General features: G+C 39.6%; 1 protein-coding gene across 3 annotated transcripts in view; it reads left to right on the forward strand.

The window, feature by feature from the left end:
- Window positions 1–27,293, forward strand: part of LOC109911081 (ephexin-1-like) — a 75,084-nt gene that overhangs the window by 5,648 nt on the left and 42,143 nt on the right. For 2 of the 3 annotated variants that reach the window (XM_048604837.1, XM_048604836.1), the window contains exons 3-6: window positions 7,358–7,642; window positions 12,818–12,971; window positions 21,741–22,085; window positions 24,370–24,464. In XM_048604837.1, coding sequence (XP_048460794.1) covers window positions 7,417–7,642; window positions 12,818–12,971; window positions 21,741–22,085; window positions 24,370–24,464 — 820 coding nt within the window. In that variant the 5' untranslated portion in view covers window positions 7,358–7,416. Of the gene's footprint in view, window positions 1–7,357; window positions 7,643–7,830; window positions 7,889–12,817; window positions 12,972–21,740; window positions 22,086–24,369; window positions 24,465–27,293 lie in introns of those variants that run through there. The other variant, XM_048604838.1, reaches the window with a different exon arrangement.

Consider the following 27,293-nt stretch of genomic DNA (forward strand, 5'->3'; position numbering starts at 1 on the left):
AGCAGTGCTAACCACTGAGTCACTGTGCCAGCTTAAGTCATGTTTAGAGGACAAAAATATGTATGAGTGTGTCAGCTGTCGATGAGCCGAGATAGGTGATGCGATCTTAATGATGGCAAGGATATCATATCTTAAGTTCATCTCAGGGCAAGATGGTGGGATAGAACTCAAAATGAGCTGGTGCTGGGTGCTTCAATAAACATTGGAAGATGCCAGGTGAGGCACAGAGGGAAACTACTGTCCTTATTAAGGTGGGAATCCATCCTATGACAGGCAAAAGAGGAAGGAAGTTGAGGAGTACCAGATTTCTGGGATAGGGAATTGGGAGAATTCTGAGATGGAGAAGTGAGAGGTGGTATGACAACAGAAGGGAGGTTTCTTGGCAGAGGAAAGAGAAAAGTTAAAAAGAAAGAGTCACAGTGAAATGAAAGCGATGGGCACAAATCCAGAGCAACAACCAAATGATGCATGAGAATTAACTTGAAGAGCTCAATAAAATCTAATTACTACACACAAACATTAGAATACACACAAGCCTAAGGAAATAATAGAAAGGAATCCAGAGTTAAAGTTAGGGGTCCCAGGGTGGGACAGTGACAAAACAGGCAGCATGAAGCATCCACAAATTGTCAAAATTTGGAAACGGGCGAAACAATTGCAGTCCAGATGCTATTTGAAGGTGAAACATTGGAAAATGCACTGATGGAGGGATTTTTGTAGGAATGAAGATCCACCGATTGTATAGAGCCAGTTACAGGATCAGAAATATGATGGGACAGTCTGCAGATACCATAAGATACAAAAGCAATAGAGGTTTGATCTTCAACTCAGGCAAGTATTAGCCAAAAACAGACTGAAGCTGAAATACCAGTATAGTCATTGGCCAATCACAAACTCAGCAGGGGACCAAGTTCTGTAATCATTACAATAGTGGGGGAAAATGAGTAAAATAGCCATAGTTACCTTAAATACCATAAAAGAATAGCAAATCAGAGACAGAGGTTGGATCTTAACGAGTAGAAATGTCTTCTTGATGTCTTTTGGGCTATGATATAAAACAGACAGCAAATGGGAATGGCCATGAATAGTTTTAAAAATGTAATTCATTGGAGCAACAAAAAGTTACATTTACAGAGCACTTTCAGTCCTAATGTGCTCCATGTAAACATTTTGAAAAAATTGACAGTTACTTGAGGAAAGTTCATGATGACGATAAGTTTAGAGATTTTAAGGAGTGTTTGAAAGGAGTGAGTGGAGTAAACTGGCAGAGACAGGGAGAGTTTACAAGAGCTTTGACATTTTCACATTCAAATTAAGGATACTCTCAGGCTTCATGATTTATGTGTCATCAGGGGTCTTATGCCTTTGGGCAGAGGAAACTACACTGAAGAAGTGGGATGGACGTTCTCAAAGTAAGGTTCCACACTCTCTCTTGCCACAAGTTGTTCCATGTGGCAGTGCATCATCCAACAAACTGCAGTACAGTATAGAGCTTAGGAAATAGGCAGCTGAAAACATGGTCATCATCAGGTGAAAATCTAGGAGAATGTGTGGAACTGAATGAAATTGCAGAGGTAGGGAGTGGGGTGAGAAGATAAGGATGAGAATTTTAAAACCAAGGCATGACTTGACCAATTGCCAATGTAGGTCAGTGACCACAGCGGTGATAGGTGAATGAGATTTGTTGCAAGTTGAGATATGGGCAGCAAAGGTTTGAGTAATCCCTGGTTTACAGAGGGTAGAATGTTGGAGACCAGCATGTGTTGGAGTAATCAAGTCAATAAGTAACAAAGGCGCAGATAAGAGTTTCAGCAGCTGATGAGCTGACACAGTCTAAGTCGGACAATGTTATGGAGGTGCATGTTAGTAATTGTGAAACATTAGGAGCTTACAGAGACAGAGTCATAGAGATCTATTGCATAGAAAAAGGACACTTTGGCCCATTGCATCCACACCAGTAAAACGACCACCTAACTATTCTAATCCCATTTTCCAGCATTTGGCCCATAGCCTTGTATTCCTTGACATTGCACGTGGACATCTAAATACTTCTTAAATGTTATAAGGGTTTCTGCCTCTACCACCCTTTCTAGATTTCTAGTGATTTCTAGATTCCCACCATCCTTTGAGTGAAATTGTTTCTCCCCACATCTCCTCCAAACTTTCTGCCCCTTAACTTAAACCTATTTCTCCTGCCCCCTTGTCTTGGAATCAAATTTGGCATCAAGATTGAAAGCAAGCTGTCTTACTCTCAGGCTATTGCCATAGAGAGCTTCTAGTAGCTTAGAAAAGGAGTTAAGAATGAGAACTGAAAACAATGGTCAGTCTTCCCAGCATTGAGGTAGAGGAAATTTCTGTTTAATGAGGACCCAGTGTCAGATGAGCAGTCTGACAGTTTGGAAAGAGTGATGGAGTTACTGCTGGCGAGACAGGAAAAACTGACTCTATGCTCTAGGTGTTTCCAAGGGGCAGCATGTGAACAAATTTGAGGCATCTACAGATAGATCCTTGGAGGATATCAAAAGTAATGGAGTGTCTATAAAAATTGAACCAGAATGGTTCCACTCTTAGACAACAAAGGAGAATCATTTGGAGGAGGATGGTGTGATGAACAAAGGCACACAGGTCAAGAAGGACAAGGAGCTAAAGATTATCTTTGTCAGAGTTACATAGGATGTCATCTGGGACTTTGTGAGTTGTTTCATACTGTGGCAGTGGCAGAAACCTGATTGGAAGAATTCAAATATGGGGTTCTGGGAATGACAGGGATAAATTCAAGAGGTGACAATACACTCAAACACTTTGAAGATGAAAATGAGCAAGCAAGGATGCTGGGCTCAAGGACTGGTTTCTTGAGAGAAGTGACGGTGGCAGATTCAAAAGACAAAGGGACATCTGAAAGGAAAGAACCATTTACAATACTTGCTAATGCAGGGATCAGGAAGGGAAGTTGGGCAATATGCTGTTTATTGAAAATAGGATTGGGGGAATCAGGAGATTGGTCTCCAGGACAAGATGACATCAGAGGGCATGTGGTAACATAGCAGAAAAATCAGAGAAAATTCCAAGTTTGGGTTTAGAGCAGGGGGAGCTTTAGTTGAAGGGAGATGGCAGGAACAATTAATTGGCTGGCCTTAGTCACAGTGACAAAGAAGTGCATGAACCATACACATTCACATCCAGTTTTGGAGGTAAGGATGGAAGGGAGAGGACCTAAAGAAGATAGTTTGCACACTGTTCTACCTGATACCTGACCTTTTGGATATATGCCTCTCACAAAATCTATCAATGTGGCTGGCTGTGCAACCCAACTTTTAAATAGAGTCATTGAGCCATACAGCATGGCAGCAGATACTTTGGTCCCACCAGTCCATGCCAAACACAATCCCAAAATAAACTAGTCCCACCTGCCTGATGTTGGCTCATATCCCTCCAAACCTTTCCTATTCATGTACTTATCCAAATGTCTTTTAAACATTGTAATTGTACACACATCCACCACTTCCTCAGGAAGTTCATTCCACACGCGAACCACCCTCTGTGTAAAATACTTGCCCCTTAATTCCTTTTTAAATCTCTCTCCTCTCACCTTAAAAATGTGCCCCCTAATCTTGAAATCCCCCATCTTAGGAAAAAGGACAACCCTCATGACCCTATTTTTGCCCCTCATTACTTTATAAACTTTTATAAGATCGCCTCTCAAGATCTTATGCTCCAATGAAAAAAGTACCAGCCCATCCAGCCTTTCTTCATAACTCAAACTTTTCTTACCTGGCAACATCCTGGTAAATTTCTTCTGAACCCTCTCCAGCTTATTAATATCCTTCCTATAACTGGGTCACCAGAACTAGATGCAGTATTCCAGAAGAGGCCTCATCAACATCCTGTCCAACCTCAAAATGATCAAATGCTATCACCAAAGGATTGGGCAATGAAGGCAAGCATGCTAAACACCTTTTTAACCACCTTGTCTACATGTGACGCAAACTTCAATGAATTATGTGTCTGAACTCCAAGGTCAAATCACATATTGGAGCAGCTACTACTGTGATAAAGGAAGCATGGTTTGACTTTCCCCAATTATCCTGCACTATGAGGAACCTGTTAGGTTTAAAGTATGCTCTGCATTTCTGAAGGAGCTATGATTAGAATTTCCTGCCAGAAATATGAGTTTGTTCGTAATAAAAAAAATGTAGGAGTAGAATGGCAATCTGCCTGTGATTGCCATTCCTTAGAAAAATCCAGCCTAACATCTCATGTGAAATTCTGCATCACTCTTAATTATCAGTTTTATTTTTAGTTTCCCAAATTATCTATCACAACAGTGGTGCTGTGACCGTGTTCATAAATAGGCCAAGGTGGCATCTAAAGCCCAAAGTAAATTAAATTTAGGAAAATAGATTTTGATTCACTTAACTGAGGTTCAGTCACATTTAAAACATGTTATCACACTACCACAGTTAGTAGAATTCTGTGATTCTATATACACCCTACACCACTCCATTCTTTATTTCACTTTCCTCCTTCAAAAAATTTTTGAAACCCACCTCATTAAGCAAGGTTTTGGTCATCTGCCCTAATACTCCCTTATGTTTTTCAGGATCAGACTTTGTTTTATAATGTAGCTGTGAAGCATCTTGGAATGTTCAATTATATTAAAGGTGCTAAATATAACTTGTAAAATTGCTTACAAAAGAGCATGCTACAAGAAATAAGGAATAAGTGGGATTGTTGAATTAGGCAGGGACCAACAGGTCATTTTCTCTTTCACCATTTTGGTGAAAAATAGGCAGAGTAGAGGTAGAAGGTAGAAACTTATGTGACTTTCATTTCCTACAATTATACTCAGGATAACTCTCCTTGTCCCACTCCTGCAGTGTGCCCTCTTGAATCCTGCAGTGATTTATCCTTCTGTCCTCTCCCCTTCATTATCTCTCATGTTGCATTTGGTGACAATGTCCGTATTCATTAGGGCAGTTTTCACTGATGACTACTCAGCTCTCATTATTATACAGTCTCTTTATTGCTTCATTGTTTAGTTCTAAGTGAGTTATTTTTATAGAGTCCCTACAGTGTGGAAACAGGCCCTTCAGCCCAACAAGTCCACACCAATCCTTGGAATGTCCCACCCAGACTCGTCCCCCCATAACCCACATAAGCCACACATCCCCGAACACTATAGGTAATTTAGCATGGCCAATCCACCTAGCCTGCACATCTTTTGGACTGTTGGAGGAAACCAGAGCACCCAGAGGAAACCCATGCAGACATGGGGAGAACGCGCAAACTCCACACAGACAGTCATCCGAGGGTGGAATCGAACCCGGGTCCCTGGTGCTGTGAGAGAGCAATGCAAACCACTGAGCCACCGTGCCACCCCACCACTGAGCCACTACGCTGCCCCAGTGTGGTTTCTTGCATCATTAGAAAAATTCATCATGTTCAATCATTATCTGAACATTTATAACGTTGACACCAGTTTCATTCCCCTTTACCGAGGCACTGCATGAAACCAGATTGTCCTGTCAGACTCCATGTTGAGCTTCTGACATCAAATTCTCTTCAACCCAAAATCCTTCTGCTTCCATCTTTGTAATACTGACCACCTTAGTCATTGAAACCTTTATCCGTGTTTTCCTCAACTCCTGACTCAAAGACCTTGATTTTATATCCCCTGCTTAATCAAAGCCAAGCAGCTATGAAACCAATAATTTTCCCACTGCTTCCAGATGTTAACCTGCATTTTTGAGCAGGTGAGGGCATCACAGTGGCTCAGTGGTTAGCACTGCTGCCTGACAGCGCCAGGCACCTGGGTTCGATTCTACCCTCGGGTAACTATCTGTGTGGAGTTTGCACATTTTCCCCGTGTCTGCGTGGGTTTCTGCTGGCTGCTCCAGTTTCTTCCCACAGTCCAAAATTAGCCGTGCTAAATTGCCTGTGGTGTTCAGGGATGTGTAGGTTAGGTGTGTCAGCCATGGGAAATGCAAGGTCACAGGGAAAGGGTAGGGGATTGGGTCTGGGTAGGATGTTCCTTGGCGGGTCGGTGTAGACTTGTTGAGCCAAATGGCCTGTTACCACAGTGTAGAGATTCTATGAATGGGACATCTACAGGAAGGAGGTTGGATCCCTCTTTGAAGATGCAGGTTGGATCTGATTCACAATTTTAGTTGAAGACCTGCATGGAGGAGTAAATGGCTTCCTCTTCAAGCCAGAGATGGTTGGCCAAAGAAAAGGCCCCAAGGCTAAATTTGGTACATGTAAATTGAAGGTAGTTCTCATAAGTAAACTTTGAACCTCTCTGTCCCGGGCTGCAACTTTCCATCCTTATCGTGACCACCACACCATCACATTCAGGTGCTTTACACTCATATCCATTGGACCCACCCCTCTTTAAATGCAGGCCAGTTAATCCAATGTTCTCCTTGCCATTCTCCTATCCAACACTGTCCACAAATTGCAGCTGATCTAAAACTCTGCTGCCTGTATTCTGTCCACAAAGGCCCGTTTTCTCATCAATCCTAGTCTAATTCACCGTCATATCACTTTTCAACTGTAACATAACTTCATCCCACCTTTGCATTACTTTCTATTTCTTTGAATCTACTCTCACAAGTCCATCTTTAAATCATGCTTTTAGCCACCTAAGCCCATACCGAGTCATCTGTTTGTTGTCATCTCTGTCTGCCCATATACAATTGAGAAACTTGAGTTCATCATTTTATTTTGGTAGTTAAATATCATTAGAATCTTTAATACAAACCCTGTGTTTTAGTAAATCTATCCTGGTTAGGAGTGGGTGCAGGCAAACTTTCAATTTTGCATGTTTATATATTTCTAAATGACTGGAAATGTGATACACTTTGTCAGAAGATCCACAATGAGGCATGGTTTGAGGCACGTTAATTCATGGTTATTTAACTGATCATTTTGAACTATATTTTAATAAATGGAGGCTCTTGTGACATTGCATTATATTGATTGGCAAGTGAAAATGGCATGTAGGAAGAGAAGTTTTCTTAAAGGCACAGGCTAACTTACATAAACCATCCATTGCAAAGTTCTGTTATTTTAGAATGTTATCTGAAATGGACCAAAACAGGATAGGACCAGGTCTCTTGTTTGGTTTGGAACGCATTCCCACCCACTGTACCCTCCTTTAGTAACAGTGCTATTAGTTGTCATGGTAACAAAGATGAATTCATGCCTGGTTACTGACAATATTTCAATAGCTCTTTCCGAAACCTCTCTTCATTTGATCTGAGATTAACTAACTACAGTACAGATGCCTTTGGAGTAAAAGATTCAGAGTTGCACATTGGATTATAAATAAAATCTTTCATTTTTCCCATTTACCAAGAGTACCCAGTATGGATTCAACAGGAATAACACACCAATGAGGAACACCAGCATGAAGGGATGATAGCAAGCAGTGTAAACAGTGTGAAGCAGATTGGTGCAGTGAAAATGGATGATGCTCCTGTTGATAACAGGGAATTTGATCTCGCTCAACATGACACTGACGATTCAGAGCGAGAAGGAAAGAAGCACGTACCCATTCGCAGGAATTCTTTGTTTTACCGATCCATGAGGAGGAAACGACATACCAAGAGTCAGTTTGAATCAGCACCGAGACAAACAGACAGTAAGTTATTGACATGTATGATCACAATCAATAGAATGTACAGGGTCACAGAATAGTCATGGCACCTCACTGATGAAAAGCAATATTTAATTATTTTCACATTGTTACAAATGATAACTGACCTGACTTTTTTTAAGAGAAATTCTCCTGATTTTCTTTCTATCTCTCCTGACTTATGCTGGAATAAGGATCCATGTGAAACCAGACTGCTTTCTGCCACCTTGTCCAATTGCTCATTTGCCACATGTAAGTTTACAGTGTGTGTGTCAACAGGTAAATCGTTACAGAGACTCTACCAAGGAATGAGGGTTTTGAACCTCTTCCCACTGGGCACCCAAATGCACACAGATTTCTGTGAATAATACTGAAGAGTGAGAACACTCCCTGATTTAAGGGAAGTACAACCAATCAACTATTCCCCCAACCGAGATTGTGCAACCCAATGCTAACCAAGAATTGAATTTGGAATCTTGCTGGTCAATGGATGCTTTTGCCAGTAGAGCATTTGGTAGAGTTCTGACCACATCTCTGAGACACTAATGAATGTTGATATAAATTATACTGTAACATCATTCATCAGTTTATGTCTTGGTATTCATGTTGTTAAAGAGGTAGTCTCTTGGTAATTAATGAGGGATAATAACAGAAAAATCACCACCATTATTTTTGTCGTGATAAGGTCCTGTGCAAATGGCATGATGCAAGTAAGGGTTGTGAAATGATTTGCTCTAAAGCAATGCAACATTTTAGTAAACAAAAAAGGCTTGACAAACATTTTCTTTCATAATCACAGTGCCCCCTTAAGAATAATGAATGATCTAAAGTGCTCTTGCTTACAGTGAAATACTGTAAGCGCACAGAGCTAGCAGTCAGTTTGCCCAGGCAACATCTCCAAAGCTTTTCATTCAGAACACAAGAGTTCAGACCCTGTTACTCAGGTAGGAGGAGGGATTTAACATAGTTTCTGTTTGTGTAATGTATAAATAATGTTTCTGAGTCTTGATGCTTGGGATATTTAAAACAATTTGGCTGTTGAAGATTGATTTTTTTTTTGTTCAAAATCATTCACTGATTGAGACTGATCTCTGATACGAAAATGCTACAATACAGTAAAAAATAATTTTTCAAAAACTGCAGATAAATGCCGGTGTGAACGGGTTAGATCAAATAAACTGTTCCTGTGCCGTATGTCTTATATAATTTAACATCACATTCTAAACAGTAATATGTAGGAGGGGTTTATACAATATGCTCCTGTGATTTCACTGGAATCAGAGTGTCCAGCACTGCCTCATTTGAGTGACCATTCTTTTTTTTGGAACATGTTGTTAGCAGTTCAATCACATGATGCATCAAGTCATGTACCCCTTTGTTGACAAGCCTTTAGAAAGGGAGTCAACCTCAGGTGAGGTTGGCTCACCAAGCAGAGATCAGCCAATTCAAAAGAGTCTGAGATTAATCTGGGCTCCCCAGTCAATAACAGCAACTGCAATAAATGTGCATTTACTTATTGAACTATCAGGAGAGCTAACTCATTCATTTAGTAATGAGTAAATGTGATTTGTCTAATTTAGAAGATATTTATAAATGTAACAGCATAGCAGTGTGTTATGTGGGATTGAATTGACAGCTTCGGCAGAGCTTATACAATGGCAATCACTCTAATATTATGTAACCTATTTTGTTTTACAATTTAAGCATTCACAAAATCATTGGAATCCAGGATTAAATTATTGTTCCTAAACTGTCAAGGCTCCTTAATTTTTTCCAACCAAATTTCCCATACCATCTCCTTATCATAACAGATGGTAACCAAACAGAGATATGGTTAATGTTGGTGAGAACGTAACTGATGAAAAGTTGATTTCATATATAGCTTTTTAAAAATTGAATAATTATGCAATGATTAAATAATAGCATTCAATTCAAACGTTGAATAGGGAAAATCATTCTTTAAAATGATAAAAGCAAATGAGTAAATTAAGTATAAAACTGAACAAAGTAGTATATGTTTGAGAAAATGTAAGAATGCTGTAGCTGTGTTGTTATGAAATGGTGAGGTAAAATGGTGTATCTGTGAATAAAAAGGCTGAACAATGGGGAAGGATGGTGGCATGAAAAAAAATAACAATTTTGGAAAAAAAAGCAAATGAAGAATCTTGATTGAGAAAAAGCTCTCAAATACAAAGTCCAAGCATTAGTTATGTGTTACCAGTGCATCATAACTTTTCTACTATTCTCTGCAATACCCTGGCTAACACTGAAAAGCTGAAACTCAACTAATTGGTTTTCAGTCGTTGAATTACAAAACTCAGAAGATTGGTGGAAAGCTCATTGTTTCTGTGTTTTACGACTGATCCAAAGCATTCCCCTTTGAACGAAGGAACGAAAAAACAATCATGAATGTTTCAGCTTGAAATCCGGGCAACAACCCCATCTATCCTATTGGTCAGCAAAAAATCTTTATTAGGTTATTCCAACTCAGTATATCTAGCAATTTCTCTTGAAGGTTTTATTGCAGTATTGAAGAAAGGATGTTCAGAGCCTTTCAGGAAAGCACTGATGACTTCTCTTGTTTTTGAGATAATAGCAATTTCCAATGGAAGGATTCCATGCAATAAAGTGTTGGTACTAGAATTGGAGCAACATATTTTGGTTTCAGTTGTGTTTAGCATGTGATGATAAATTGAAAGAGATAATTTCAGTGTTTGCATTTGTACAGGAAGCAAAAAAATTGCACAGTTCTATAACTCACCAGAAATAAAATTAACTTTGAGAATGATTGGTTATCGTTGCAGAAAGCTGGAGGTGGACTTAAGTTGTGAGGAATGTGGTAATAATAGAAATGCAGTCTGAGCTCTTGCAAATGAATAATCTTGGCATTGTTAATATCAATTTATGAAAATAGGAAATTATTTCTATAGGTCAAGTTTAACAAATGGAAATATATTTCAAAATGTGTTCTCTCCCAGCAACAAGGGATGGGTGGGTTCAGTGGGTTTAAACCTGCATATTTTTTTCCTTCCTTTCATGTCTACAGACACAAATCATTTTCTAGCCCACGCTAATTTTTTCTATTGGTTCTATACAGGAATGCAATACTGTGTATGTCAATTGCCATCCAGTATTTGACTTGAGTGCCCCACTATTAATTACATATGCCTTGGCAGTGAATGTCAGAAGGCTCTGACTTAGGCCTACACTTACCTGGCATTCACAGATGGTCAAAGATGTTAAGCATTGAAATGTTTCTAGTTTTCTGTAAATTATACAGACTCTGTATTTACTTTCCTGCATAAGACTATCTTCTTCAGATACCGTCTTGGGTACTGTCCATGAGAAGATGGTATCTATATGACAGAATATAGATTAATAATAGATCAATACAATATCAGATTATTTATTAATAATCTATCAATAGAAGTTAGACTGTTAAGGACTCTTGTGGTATAGTCATAGAGTCCCTATCTCTGGACCAGGAGGTCTAGGTCCAAGTCCCACTTATTTCCTATCTCTGAACCAGGAGGTCTGGATTCAAGTCCTACCTACTTCAGAGGTGTATAATAATATCTCTAAACAGGTTGATTAGAAACTATCTACAAGTTGGACCGAAACAGAAAATCCAAATGCAAAAGTTAAGTCTTGAGGTCAGAAAACTCAGTACTCAATTTACATAAAATCAATTTATGGCAAGCACCCAAACAATAAAAGACAAAAAAAGTATGCAGTTTGATAGACTGAGCTGCAGCTCCAACAAAATCTGGAAAGATGAGATAAATTAATCTATTCAAGTGTCCCATGGAACGTGAAAAATGATTATGAAAAGCTGAATGAGAATCAAGCAGTCTGGAAAAAGTCTATCATAAAAGAATAGGAATGAAAATGATAAACCTTTTTTTGTACCAGCACAATATTCTTTGCTAAAACTTTAAAAAATATTGAGATCTAAAAGAATGATCAATCTACCAAGTACTTCCAGCATTTGATGTATTTGGTACAGTAATGACATCACAGCTTTGGAAGGGCATAGAAACAAAGCAGGAAGTATTGAAAATTGATGTCACTACAAGGCACACTAGGAAGATGAAATCAATATTCTACGAGCATGAGGATGCACTGCTACAGAATTGTGAAATGGAGGGAAGGTTAAAAGCCTTGATAGAATGGAGAAGCATTCGTGATATTGAACAGAAGAATTAAGAGGGCCAGAATGTGAGGTGGAATCAGGCCTGAGGAAACAACAAAACTGGTATCAGAACAGAACTGTTTGGAAGCTTCTGTAGAATTTGCACTTCTGAAATGAGATTATACTCTGGTTGCTAAGAAGCATAAATGACACTCCATTATGAACGTAAATGTTGAAGCATTAGTTGTGATACAAGTAAATCTTGGTTCTTTACCAAATCAGGATTTTTTCATGTTTCGTAGGCTTTCAGTTAAATTATTTACAATTCAAGCAACCTTAAAGGCAATCTTCTTAAAAATTACAATTTCTGCATTATTATCAGATAGATATGTTGGATAATATATTACAGGACTATAAATAATGTATAATATTTGAAGTTAATACTGGTACATGTATCTTCAGGTTCTAGTACAGCATCCATGATTTTGAATCTTGAAGTCACTAAACTGAAGCCTAAAGTTTAATACAATGGCATGAAATTGGATTCTTTTTCTTCATATGGCAGTAAATAAAACAATACTTTTTGTTGCCCTTGCTACAAGTATGAACAAAATAATCACATTTAGTTGTGAATGTGTCAATGAGGTAGAAATCAGAAACAAATCACTAGATAACACATTCATAAGGTGTTACAACAATTTCAAGCTACCTTTCATAAACTCTGACTTATAATTTACAAAGCTCTGATTTTAAAAATATCTATTGAAAGCATATATTTGTCATCGCTTATTTTCTGGTGGATTCTATAAATATTGTAAAGTTCTTAAAACTATCCAAATCTAACCCATTGTAAATATAAATTGATAATTTTCAACCAACTGTCTTGTCATAGTGTAAAGTATGTAAATTCCTAGGGGGCATGCCTTGATTGAAACTACACCTTATATCAGAAAATTAATAATACATTTAGTCACTTAATCTTGTTTTGTTGCATGGTAACATGTAATGTGTTATTTATGTTGAACTTTTTCTGTGTTTCATTTGCTTAGATAGCCACAAGACCATGAAAAGAGATGGCCTGCAGGAAAGACCAAAAGAACTAGGACTTGCCCCCAAATCTTCTGATTCACTGCCTTGCTGGAAAATTCCCACTATCACCCCACAGCACATGCAGAGATCTCCACTATTCAGCGACAACCTTGGGTAAGAACATGAGTAAACAACTCTTGTTTGATATTTTTATGGAGCAAACACAGTGAATTTCTGATATGCTTTTTGACTTGTTTCAACAAGTCTCCAACTTATTCTCCAACAAGTTTTCTTGCATAAATTTTAATCTGATTTTTAACTCAAGGTGGATATCAGACAGGTAGCAGCAAACCACCTTGGCAGCGAGAGACCTAGGCCCCCAGTCAGTTCCCAGTAACACTAGATAGGAGCAGCTCTTTGCTATTGAGCAGGAATGGAATATCAGAAGGCCATTGGCAGGGAATGAAAAGAGGAGTAGGTTTAAATTGACTCCGAAGGTTGCACAGAAGGGATTACAGTAATTTCATAAATATATGTTGAAGCAAATGTCTTTGTTTGAATATTCATGCTAATATATGCACCAATGATTGTGAGTTCTCATCACCCAGTCATGAGAAGGGCATTGTCTTGAAGAGTTAACTAATTAAAGAAATAAAGGTGGTTCCTGATAGTAGACTTCAGGAAAGATTTTGCTTTTAGTAAATTTTGAAAAGTTTGCGCCTATCTAGATGAATCCAGCTAGTTTTATTTCAGGCACCAGTGAAGTATTAGCACTGTGTGGTTAGGTATAGCCAGCTACATGTAGGATTAAGGCTCCTTTTACTCGATACTACAAAGTATGTCAGCCCTGACACCAGAAAAGCACATGCTCATGTGCAGTGGGGCAATGTTTCTTCTCCGTTTTTGATGTTCTGTAGCTCTCTTGGTCAAATGTAGTTTCAATCAGGACCAAATTAGGGAAAGTTTTTGTACCACAGTAGCACACTCACTAGAAATTAAATTCAGATGGTCTAATTCTCCCCTCCAACCTCCACCCTTATCTGACCACATCAGCAAACCCTCAATTTCAGTGCTTTCCAAACCTTTTCCTGCTGTGACCCCATTTTGAGGCTTGAAATTGTTGTGATTCTCAAGTGACAACTAGGAGTGAGGAGATTGGAGGTTGTGAGAACAGAGGCCTCTTAGAGCAGATGTGTAGCTGTTATAACTTGAACAGAGTCCACAATGGCCATTACAGCCTCAGAGCACACAATTGCAAAATTTCAACTTGTGACCCCACCTGGTCTCCTGACCCCCACTTTAGGAAGCCCTATCTCAATTTAGTATCCGTTGTACTTGTCTAGCTTAAATGCATCAGCAGTGTTGGTCTTAACTATTCTTTATTGCAGAGCTCTGCACCACAGCATTGTCTCGAATTTAAAAAAAATGTTACTTCTGAATTTACTGTTTGATTTCTTGGTGACGACCTTGAATGTGATGCCCTCTAGATTTATCCTTCCCCATAAGTGGATACATTCTCTGTTTACTCTATCAGAATCTTTCATAACTTTCATAATCTCTATTAGATAACCCCTCCGCCTTCTCTGCACAAATAAAGAAACCCAGTCTGTGTATCCTGATAAATATGACCTCTCAGTTTTACTATTGCCTTAACTATAAATTCTTATGAACTCTCCATAGTGCCCTTTTTTTCCAATAAGGTGACTAAAGCTTTATACAGTACTCCTAGTATGCAAATTTCAAGTTTAGCATAACTTCCTTACTTTTCAATTCTATCTCTCTAGAAATAACTCCTAGCGGTTGGTTTACTTTTTCTTTTAATGGCTTCATTGGCCTATGCTGCAACTTTTAGAAATTTGTCAGTTTCTGCTTTCATTTTCATTTTCTTGTCTAGTTTATTTGAATCATTATTTTCCATGTAAAATGTGACCTTGTTATTTTTTACCAGTGTATAACCTCACACTTGGCTGTGTTGAAATTAATTTGCCAATTGTCTGTCCACTTTGCAAGTTTATTAATGTCATTTTGAAATCGGTTGCAGCCCTCTGTAGCGTTGACTATCCCTCTCTATAAGGAGTAATATAGTCATTTACCCTCTATATGGGATAAATTTAGGAATTGTGTTTTTGATTTCAAATTCTATATTGTTAATATGAATTGTGAACAAGAGTACTCCCAGTCCTGATGTTTTTGGGACCACAGTTGCCATCTGTTATCACTTGGATTTGCAGCTATCCTTTACTGACTTCCACTCTCTGCTTTTTGTCTAGCAGCCAGTTAGCCATCATTGTACAGCTTATCCCTAATTCCAAAGGTTCTGATCTTATTCATTTGTCTGCTATAGGGAGCTTTATTGAAGATTTTTGGAAATCCATGTTTACTCTATTACCGTTTTCTACTCTCACTTTTACCTCTTCAAAAAATTCAATGAGTTTTCTCAAGCAAGGCTTGCCCTTTTGAAATCCATGCTGACTGTTCATTGTTACATTTTTGGTATTGAGATGTTTCTGTATTTTCTCCACTCATGGTTGTTCTATTATCTTTCATACTATCAATGTTTAAGTGACTGATCTATAGTTTCCTCTACACATGTTCTTACTCCCTTCTCAAATAAAGAAAATACTTTAGCTATCCACCAGTCTTCTGACAGTACACTTTTTCTAATGAATGATTAGGTATGTGTTATAGTGCCTCTGCTATCTCTACATTAGATTCTTTTAAAATTTACACTTTTCTCCACTTTGACATTGATCAGTTGATTTAATGACCTGGATTTCATGGTGGTAATGGTGAAAAGACAGTCAACATTTGCCATTCTTATGCTCTTGAAGCTAACAGCAACTAAAGAAGTCTATAGAATAATATGGAAATCCAAAAATTGTCAGTGACTCTACACTTCTCCTCAGGTTGAGGCCATCCCACCACGTTCACCCCAGGTCATTTCCATACAAGCTTTGTGAATTGCTGGATTTCACCACTGTGATAGAATACCAATATTTTATTTGTCTTTTAAGTTTGTTTACATTGATATTTTAACCTTGTGTCTATTTTTATCTGTTATATGCAAAAACATCCAGTTATATTCATTCATTTTGCTATTTAATGATTTAAATTAGAAATGAAGGCTAGTGTGCTTTTAGATTCTTGGTTTGCTGTCTGTGAGGATAATTCAATTTGATTTGCTGGTTATCCTTTTTGTTGACACCATGACTGCAGTATGCCGAGAGATCCCCTTGACCTGGCCACAGATTTAAGCTCATGTCATGAAAGGGGAAGTCCATGCTACAGAGATCATTAGGATCATTAGACTTTGGTGAGCAATGCTCTTTGAGAATGATAGTGAGCACCTTTGCATTGACCACCAAACCTACCCCATAATCCTTCAATTTTTATTTTGTATGTTGTAGTATAATTTTTAATCTCACCTTTCAATGTCATGTCCATCTTATTCACTTCCCTGGTAAATAATGAAGCAAAATAATTATTTAATATTTCAATATTCCTGGAAAAAGACCCATTCTGTTCAGATTATTCATCTTACACCAAAAGCGACAGCCTTACGGCCATTCATGAGTTTGCAAGACATATAGCAAGACAAGACCATCCCTCCTGGTCCTGAGAAGTGCCCAGGCAACCTTAGATTATTCTCGAAGGGTGAAGTATCTCAAATGTTTGAGCAGCAAGTGAAGCGAGCTGTTTTACCATGCTACAATGCAGGAACAACACAAATGATGCTTACCGCTAACAGAAAGCTGCCATCAAACCTAGAAATCCATGAGGCCCTGAAGACTATCATCAACAGCAGAATTTGTATTCAACCATATAACCCCATGGCCTGGCATCTCCACCAGTCTACTACTGCCGTCATGCCAGGGGATCAACTCTGGTTTAAGGAAGAGTCTTGGTGGGAATGCTAGGAGCAGCACTAGGTATGCCTAAAAAAATGAGGTGTCCTGATGAAGCCTCAAAACAGGACTAATTGCACGCCAAACAGCATAAGCAGCAAGTGATAGACAGAGCTAAATGACTTCACAACCCACAGATTAGATCTAAACTTTGCAATGCCGCCACATCCAGTCGTGAATGATGGTGAACAATTAAACAACTCACTGGAGCAGGAGGCCCCTCAAGCATCAACATCTTCAATAATCGGGGAGCCTAACTCAGTGCAAAAGATAAGGCTGAAGCATTTTCAACAGTCTTTAGCCAGAAATACTGAGTGGGTGATTCATCTCAGCCTCCACCGGATATCCCCAGTATCACGGATGTTAGTCTTCAGCCAATGTGATTAACTCAAGAAATGGTTGAAGGCACAGCATACTGCAAATATTACAAGATATTGCCATGACAACATTCCAGCACTAGTACCAAAAACTTGCTGTGCCTTTAGTCAAGCTGCTCTAGCACATCTACAAACTGGCATCCATCTGAAAACGTGGAAAAATGCCCAGTTATGTCCTGCAACACAAAAAATGACAAATCCACCCCATTAGTCTGTTTTTGATAGCTATGAAAGCAATGGAAAGGGTCACCGACAGTGCACCAAGCAGCATTTGCTCAGCAATAACCTGCTCAATGATGGTCAGTTTAGTTTCCATCAGGGTCAGTAAGCTCCTCACCTCACTACAGCTTTGCTGTGGTTCAATCATGGATGAAAGACTGAATTTGAGAGATGAGGTAAGAGTGACTGCCCTTGACATCATGGCTGCATTTAACTGAGCATCGAGGAGCCCTAGCAAAGTTGGAGTCAAAGGGAATCAGAGGGGAAACTCTCCGTTGATTGGTGTCATACCCGATATGCAGGAATATAGTTGTGCTGGTTGGAGGTCAGTCATCTTAGTTCCGGGAGTTTCTTGCAGTGGTGTATTAGACCCAAAACATCTTCAACTGCTTCATCAATGACTGTCCCTCCAACCTAAGGGGTAGGTATGGCACAGTTATCCAAAACCCCAGGCTCTAATGTTCTGAGGACATTGGTTCAACTCCGACCATAGCAGATGGTGAAATTTAAATTCAATTTTCAAAAAAAATCAAAAGCTAAAATCTAGCCGAATGGCAATACAAAAACCAACTTTAATTGTTGTAAAATATCACCTGGTTCACTAATGTCTTTTTGAGAAAGAAATCTGTCATCCTTATCCAGTCTGCCATACACATAACTCCAGTCCTACAGCAGTGTGGTGAAGATATAATTACCCTCTGAATTAGCCGAGCAAGCCACTCGGTTTTAGGGTAATTTGTGATGGGCAATAAATACTGGCTTAGCTAGCAATCCCCTCATCCCATGAACGAATAACGATAAAACTAAAGATCCAAAGTGGAGATGTTTCTTGATGATTGCACAACTTCAGCACCATTTCTGACTTCTCTGATCCTGAAGCAGTCTGTGTCAAAATGCAACAAGACCTGGACAATATCCACATATGGGCTGATAATTAGTAACATTGTCATTATACAACTGCCAGACAGTGACCACCTCCAACATGAGAGAATCTGACCATTGTCCCTTTATGTTCGATGACATTACCATCATTGAATTCAACTTTTTGGGAGTTACCATTGAACAGAATCTGGACTGGACTAACAATATAAATACTGTGGTTACGAAATGGCTCAGAGGCTAGGATTTCTGCGGCCAGTAAAGCAGCCCACTTGACTGGTACCGCATCTAGAAATATCCATTTCCTTCACCACAAATTCTCAGTAGCAGCAACATGCACTATTTACAAGAAGAACTTCAGAAATTCACCAAGGCTCCTTAAACATTACCTTTCAAACCTACAACCACTACCACCTAGAAGGACAAGATCAGCGTATGCACGGGTAACCCCACCTCCTGCAAGTTCCCCTTCCGACTACTCACCGTGTAGACGTGGACACACATCGCTGGTTCTCTAGTGTTGCTGGATCAAAATCCTACACAAAACAGACTGCATTGTTTCTGGAAGGCAGCTCACCATCACCTCCTCAAGGGATGAGCAATAAAAGCTGACCCAGCCAACACTGTTGATGACACCTTAGATCATTTTACTGATTTTATTAACAAACACTTGATTTGCAGAACCATCAGCACAGCTTACGGTTCTTGAAGTAACTGCTGCTCTGAATTGTCATGCTTCCATGTCTTTTAGTACTGTCTTATATGGGTCACCCCCTAAGTCTTTGTAAGAATCACATTTATTACCAATGATATCATTGGACTAAGACATTTATCTGTACATTAGGTTCCTAAAGTAGACACTTATACCAATCTCAAAGTCATTCTAAATGTGAGGATGTGATTGTGAGCTTAGCATGTTCTTTCACCCTTTCGTAGCCCATTTTCAATGAGTGACAGGTATTAAAATCAGCCTGTAATATCTGATGCTGTTGCATTGCACAGGCATTGAACATAATCTGCAATTTGTTCACTCAACAAGGATAATGTTCACCTAACCTTCATATTGGACAAGAATAAATACCCTATCAAAACTTCCAATTGCCGTCACGACATTGATCGCCTCAACCTCTCCACCCCTCTCACTCACTCCAACCTCTACCTCACGGAATGCGCAGCCATCTGCTTCCTCCACTCCAACCCTAACCTCACGATAAAACCCACAGATAAGGGAAGTGCAGTAGTGGTACGGCACACTGACCTTTACATTGCCGAGGCCAGGTGCCAACTCTCTGACACCTCCTCCTACCGCCCCCTCAAGTATGACCACCACCCCCCCCACAATCACCAAACCATCGTCTCTCAGACCATCCATAACCTCATCACCTCAGGTGACCTCCCACCCACAGCCTCCAACCTCATCGTTCCCAACCCCACACTATCTGTTTCTATCTCCTTCCCAAAATCCACAAACCTGACTGTCCCAGCAGATCCATTGTCTCTGCCTGCTCCTGCTCCACTGCAGTCATCTCCACTTAGGTTGACTCTCTCTTCTGCCCCCGGTTCAGGAACTCCCCACCTACATCCGGGACACCACCCACAACCTCCACTTCCTCCAAGACTTACATTTCCCTGACACCCAACACCCCATCTTCACTATGGACATCCAATCCCTGTACACTTGTATCCCCCATGCAGATGGCCTAAAAGCCCTCCACTTCTTCCTGTTCCACAGGCCCAACCAGTCCCCCTCCACTGATACCCTCATCCACTTAACAAAACTTGTCATTACCCTAAACAATTTCTCCATTAACTCCTCCCACTTCCTACAGACTAAGGGGGTGGTCATGGGCATCCACACAGGCCCAAGCTATGCCTGCCTCTTTGTAGAACAGTCCCTTTTCCACTGCTACACGGGCACTATCCCCCACCTCTTCCACTGCTACATTGATGACTGTATCGGTGCTGCCTCATGCTCCCACGGGGAGTTTGAACAGTTCATCAACTTTACGAACACCTTTCACCCCAACCTCAAATTCACTTGGACCATCTCAATACCTCCCTTCCCTTCCTGGACCTCTCCATCTCCATCTCTGGTAACTGCCTTGAAACTGACATCTATTTCAAGCCCACCGACTCCCATAGCTACCTGGACTACACCTTTTCTCACCCACCCTCCTGCAAGAATGTGATCCCTTACTCCCATTTCCTCCGTCTCCGCCACATCTGCTCCCAAGATGGAGCGTTCCGTTCCCGGACATCCTATTTCAAAGACCGCAACGTCCGCGCCCCCCTCCGGTGATCAAAAATATCCTATACCGGACCTCTTGCATTTCCCGCACTTCTGTCCTCAAACCCCCTCCCCCCCCAAAATAACAAACAGAATCCCCCGGTCCTCACATACCACCCCACCAACCTCTCCATCCAGCGTATAATCCTCTGCTACTTCTGCAACCTACAATCCAACTCCACAACCAAAGAGATATTTCCCTCCCCATTCCATCTGCCTTTCGTAGGGACCACTCACTCCATGACTCCCTCGTCTGCTCCACACTCCCCACTAATCCCACCACCCCCGGCACCTTTCCCTGCAACCACAGGAAGTGCTACACCTGCCCCTGCACCTACCCCCTCACCTCCATCCAAAGCAAACCTTTGATATCCGACAGGGGTTCACCTGTACATTGCCAACTTGGTCTACTACATCCATTGCTCCTGATGTGGCCTCCTTTGTATCGTTGAGACTAAGTGCAGACTCGGAGACCATTTAGTAGAGCATCTGCGCTCTGTGCGCGACAAACAACATCTTCCAGTTGCCAACCATTTTAACTCCCCCCCACCCCCCCCCACTCCCGGAGTGACATGTCCATCCTGGACCACCTCCAGTGCCACAATGACAACACACGCAAACTGGAGAAGCAGCACCTCATATTCCACGTTGGGAGCCTACAGCCCGATGGCCTGAACATGGAATTCACCAGTTTTAAAATCTCCCCACCCCCGGCCTCATCCCATGTCCAATCTTCCGTCTCATCCCCGCCTCCTTGACCTGACAGAACCCGTCCAGCTTCTCTCCCACCCATCCCACTGACCAATCCCCATCACTTCCTACCTGCACTCACCTATCAGCATCCGACCTACCTTCCCCAGCCCCACCCTCCCTCTGTATTTATTTCCCAGCACCCTTCTTCATCTCCATTTCTGAAGAAGGGTCCCGACCCGAAACGTCAACTTTCCTGCTCCTCTGATGCTGCCTGGCCTAGTGTGTTCCTCCAGTTCCACACTGTGTTGTCTCTGGCTCCAGCATCTGCAGTTCTTGCTATCTCTGACTGAAGCTAATGGTGTGTGACCCCTTTGGCAATAACCTGAATGCCTGGTGATGGCCCTCAGATGTGGCCAAGTGAGCCTCTTTTGACATTGTTCTGACATTTACAGTCACCATTTATTTTGGTTATACTTAATGGTTCTGAATTTTAAACAGGAAACTGCTACCTGGAACTATTAAAAATAACATACCACTGTGTTTTGAATGTTGATGTGTAAGAACACAAATCTTTTTGGCCCAGGTCATCGGTACCAAAGAACCTTGGACCTAAGCATTGGAATAGTGGTGAAACGACAATGCTGCCCAGTTACCATGGGTCTCTGCCAGTTTTGGAACTGCATGAGGTGCAAAAGAAAAATCACGTACAAAGACCTTATGACAACCAAAGTTGTAATTTGACTTCAAACCCTGAAAATCCCCTAAAGAAAGCAACTGGTTCCATTCCAACTCAGGGTAAAGTTACTGGTGCAGAGACTTTGACCAATGATTTTGGATCCTGTACTCTTGGAGAAGAAGTCCAGTCCCCTGAAAACACAGGTTTAAAGGTAACTTCAGTCATGAATATTCCAGAGGACAACTCAAACAGGTAAGATATATCTGCAAAACTAAGTAAACAATGCAATGTTTTGGAAATATAGAATAAATTGAGACCAACCTAACAAAATACTGTCGGGAGTTGGATTCAAATCCATTTGGACATTATTGGTTTAACGTGTCCTAAATGAAAATTATTTAGGTATGTTCAACTCAACGTGTGGGTTTCACATTCAGTAGAACTGTAAGTAATTCTGAAAGCTTTCCATTTTGCCCTAAAAATGGCAATCTCCCCAGAAAAGGCCAAACAAATGACCGAGGAAGGTAAACAAACATCTTACATGGAAGTGCAGAATTAAACTTTGCATCATATCTATGATGAATAAAAAGAAATGAATAAAAACAGTTTTGAGGCATATTTTACAGGTGGCTTTTTAAATAGTAAAAAAAAATGCATTGAAATATTATCCTTTCAACTCTGGGAGCTAAGAGTTGGCCTTAAAGATAAACTTGGATTCCCTGATTGAGCACATTCAGTGAGGATTGGCACTGGCTACAAATGCTGGTGAAGAGTTCCATCATTTTAATTGAAAAAATTCAGGGCTGGAAGGCTCTTAATGATCTGAAGGGAACTCTGTGAATGGTACACTTTGCTGCCAGTGCCCAAAGAGAGACCAACCCTCTGGATTTCCTTGTCTAATGTCATAAGCACACATAAATGAAACAGTATGGATGGTATCCATTCAATTCCCATCTAAGCTTAAGTTGGGATCAACTTAAAAATATAATACTTTCAAATTTGATCTCTCTCAATGACAGGACTCGAGAAAGCTTAGTTTAGGAAACTGTAAAACGCACATTGATGCATTCGAGATGCTCTTATGAAATCAATGATAAAGAATTTAAAAAGAAAGATTAAATGGGAGGTTTGCTTTGCATTTTACCCATGCCAAATGTGTTGATATGGAGGGGTGGGTGGGCGGGCGGAAAGGCTAGGCCTGGGTGGGATGTTCTTCGGAGGTTCCATACAGACTCGATGGGCTGAATGGCTTCTTTCCGCATTATGGGGCTTCTATGATTTTATGATATTGTATAAAAATTGTTCAATACACCAGAATTGGCATTTTTTAACTTAATGGGACATAATTTGTTATTCAACTAATAGTGAGGTTAACGTTGCCATTATTTGTGAGTAAATGGGTATAGCAGCTTTCAGGCAAAGAACAAATGAATGGTTAAACATTAAATGTCCAAAGTTACTGTACAATGTTTGCATGGCTCGGTCGTTAGCTTTTGTGGGAATCACATTTCTGTCAGCCTCACCATTGATATGCATTGACCAGTATGAATCAGCTATGAACTCGCATAGATAACAATATGGCAATTGTTAATTGCAATCAATTTCCCTGGCACTTCCAATTAACTATTATAAATTGTGGAATCTTCATTCAGGTAATAATTCTGGGAGATTTTTAAAACATCAGATTTTCCTTTTTCCTTTCGTTCACTTAATCCAACCCTTCTTTTCATTTCACTTCCCAGTTTGACATTAAATTCACCCACTTCATCTTTGCGTTCTTAATCTCACAATCCTTCAATCTAATTGTTTAAAGAGATTGCCCTGTTCACTCTAGTCTCAAATGCCCTGATTTCCTTGCTGTGCCATCAGCTCATGCTTTCTGCAACTGGTGGGCAAAAAGCATTTGAATTGAAGGCTGCAGGGACAGGATTAACTAATGAAGGATGTTTCTGGAGACCTCAATACAGTAAATTCTGACCCCGTAAGGAAAACTAGCTCTAATAAAATGAAGAATGAGTACCTGTAGCTCTGAAAATTTCAATTCTGTTCTGATAGTACAATATTCACTTGCTTGCTAACAGAAAGCAATTGAATTAAACTATATGTTTAATCTCCAGATACAGAATATTATGTGGACAAGTGTAAACTATTCACACATATGCAAGTCCAAATTTTGTTAATGTTTGTTCTCAAAGGAAAGTGAAACACTATACAAATTTAATTCATTTCTCAGAGTGCTCCTTTCTTTGTTACTGTTGTGGGCAAGAATCAGCTAGAGGAGGCTTATATATAATTAAAGAATCTATTGATAAAACCATGAGGGTACTACTTAGGTACCACAAAGTGGATGGGAATGAAGGACAATAAGCATTGAAGGGGCAAAATAAATCAAAAACTAATCTATATGTGTACATTCTGCAAATGTGTCAAAAATATTTGTTCAATGTAGGGAGATGAAAGACATCATAGATGTATCAATATGCCAATTAAACCATTCCTATGTAACTCATCAATCATTTCTTCCTGTACATTTTAGATTTCTTCTAGCAAGCTCACAGCAAAATGGAAATTCTCCAGTAAATGCTTCCATAACCAGATTTAAGAATGTGTGGCATTTCATTGAAAACATAGGTACTTTACTGTGAATGATTAATATCTTTGTTTCAAACTATTACTTCTAATATGATTTAAAGCGAGAAATTTGTCATTAGTATCCTCTCAAAAATGAAAAGGTTCAAAATTATGATGAACCGCCACATCCCACTTGTTTTTTTTTGTCTCATTGCTGTTGATTTTATAATGTGCATGTTTGTGAACAGTTGCTGCCAGCTTGGGGGCGTTACTGAGCCTGACAACATGTGGGAGGTGAACTAACATTAGTACATAGTTATTAATCCAAGGTGCTTCAGAAAGCTTCACTTCAGCATTTTTTTTAACATTATTTGCTCAGTAATTGCATCAAAGTAATATTATAAGGACAATATTATTTCCATAAATATTTCTAGGCACAGGCCAGAAGAAGAAAAAAACATGAAAAAATATCAATGGCAACTGTTGTTTAACCATTTTGGTTTATCCAACAGCAATCTTTTTGTGAACATTTTATTAACCTTGTCTCAGTGCTGGTATTCTCAGTTCTGAATTGGAAGGTCATGGATTATAAATAAATGCCTGGAAGTACAGAACTACAACATTGCTAAAAGGAGATGAGAAGTTGCAGCTTTTTTATCTTACAGCCTTTACATCTTCTTATTTTTCTGTTGTTTTAATTAGGACTGAAATGCGAAATGAATGGTTAGACAAAGCAAGGATTGCTGGAAGATTGTTGCAAGTTTTGAAAGCAAGTAATTTGACACTCATTGCAAGTATGGTTTAAGCGGCGGTTTGTTCAAGCAGTAGTTCCAGTGTAGTTTGCAGACAAACTGGAGCCACGTGGTGTGTGCAAGTGGAGATTTTGGGAGGTAAAAAGAAGCTGATTAATCCTATGAGATAACAACCTTCCACCTGCCAACAACTATGTGATTTGTTCTCAGGTGACAGAAGAGCTTGGGGCTGTGAACAAAATACAGAAAAGCTTATCAGATCTCTATGAGGTGAGGGGCACCGTGTTCTCTGCAGTAAAAGCCACTTTAAGCCTGAAGAAAAAGATTTTCTTTCATTCAACACAATGGCTGTAAGCTGTGATTTTAATTAATATATCATAGACCATAGACCTTTTATTAATTAGTCAGCTACTTTGTGTCTCTTACAAACTAATGGAAGCCTCCAGAGAACAAATACCAAGAGGGTGCATTCTGACCAGCATAACAATTTCAGAAACCTTGCTGTACCACTTACTGAATGGAAGCCACTGAATTGCCTTGTCTGTCTTTCCCTCCATCCATTGAACCTAGGTTTTTGCTGTGTAAGTTATAAGGATATTATAAGGGTTTTAAAGTATTAAATAATGGAGTTATATGATAATGATTGATAGTTTACCTGTAGCTAGAATCTAATTTTCTGTCAAGTACAGAATACTGGTCCATGCTTTCCACCAACCTGGATCTAAAAGACAGGTAAATTGAGAAATTTTGTGAACTTTTACAAAATGTTTAACTTTTGTAATGAATCCAAGAACAGCAGGACTTTGATTCTAGCACATTCCCCCAGTGAGTCCCCGTAACAAGAACTAGGACGATGCAAGAAACAGACTGTCTAGTCTGAATATTAAGATTAATATTTAACTGTTTCGGTTGCATCTCCATGCCAATTATGGCACAACCAATCATCACCCTCTTCTCATTCTGTATAACATGGTGTCTCTTTCATCGAATCTGTCTCTTGCATTCTAGTTCTGTGCGAGAGGAAAAGCTTTGACTTTTAGTCGCCTTTTAGCAATGTTTAAGATCATGGTTTCAAGACCCACTCCAAATACTTAAATACATAATCTAGGCTGACAGTCAAGTATAGTCACTAAAAAATAGATTATCAGGTCATTACCTATTTTTTCTATGAGATATTATGCCTCACTGGGGTTCCACGTTGAAGATCAAGGCCTGCTGTTCCTGAAGTTTTCACAAAAGTTAAAGATTTTAAAAAGTGTGCAGAGATCCTCTGTCTCTTAAACCTGGGTGGACAGAAAGCACAGATAAGATTTCTGTACTTGATAAGAATCAAATTATTACTGTTACAAAATAAATAGACTGTAGCTGAGAATAAATAATTATGAACTGCAGGCATATAACTCTGCCAGTTAAAACTGTAACCTCCTTATAAACTCCCTGATACATATAGACAGACACAGGAAAAGTACATCAGGATTATGGACTGCAGAAGGTTGGGAAAGCAGTTCAGTGGTCTCTGTTCCCAGGGTCTGCCAACGTTATTCTTATATCTTATTGCTTCTCACTCTCCCTTCTGTGGATTCTTTCATTTGTTTGCAGGCTGACTGGCTTTCATATTTACAGAAGGTTTCTGATTTATTAGTAAAAAAAAATCACAGATTGCAGAAACTGCTGGAGGGAAAATAACTGGTTTTCTTCAGGCTTAAAATGTGTTTTTTTTACTGAGAGAACAGAGATAGTTCCTGAAGCTGCAGTGATCTTCTCCCTGTCTTGTCCATAGCTCCAAACTGTTCAGCTATCATATAGTTCTTGGAACTTGGAAAGCCTTTGTCAATGATAACTAATCACTAGACCAATCAGCTACTTGTTGTAGGCTGAATTTTCAAATGTACACAACCCCTCAGATACAGCTCATTTGGAAACCATGTACTATTATTTGCACCAGCAGATGTGCAAACAGTACTTGCAATCAGTGTCAGATTACTTCACAAAAGAACTGTTCTTTTCCTCTTTCAGTCCACAATGAAATTATAGAAAAATAAAAAGGCACTGTCTTTATAGAGATCTTGCTGAACACAAATTGGTCTATATATTTCCTACAGCAGTGACTGGGTGTCAGATCTCCATCACTGATTGT

Source organism: Rhincodon typus, chromosome 13 (genome assembly GCF_021869965.1).
Source record: "Rhincodon typus isolate 14 chromosome 13, sRhiTyp1.1, whole genome shotgun sequence".
NCBI classification, from domain to species: domain Eukaryota; kingdom Metazoa; phylum Chordata; class Chondrichthyes; order Orectolobiformes; family Rhincodontidae; genus Rhincodon; species Rhincodon typus.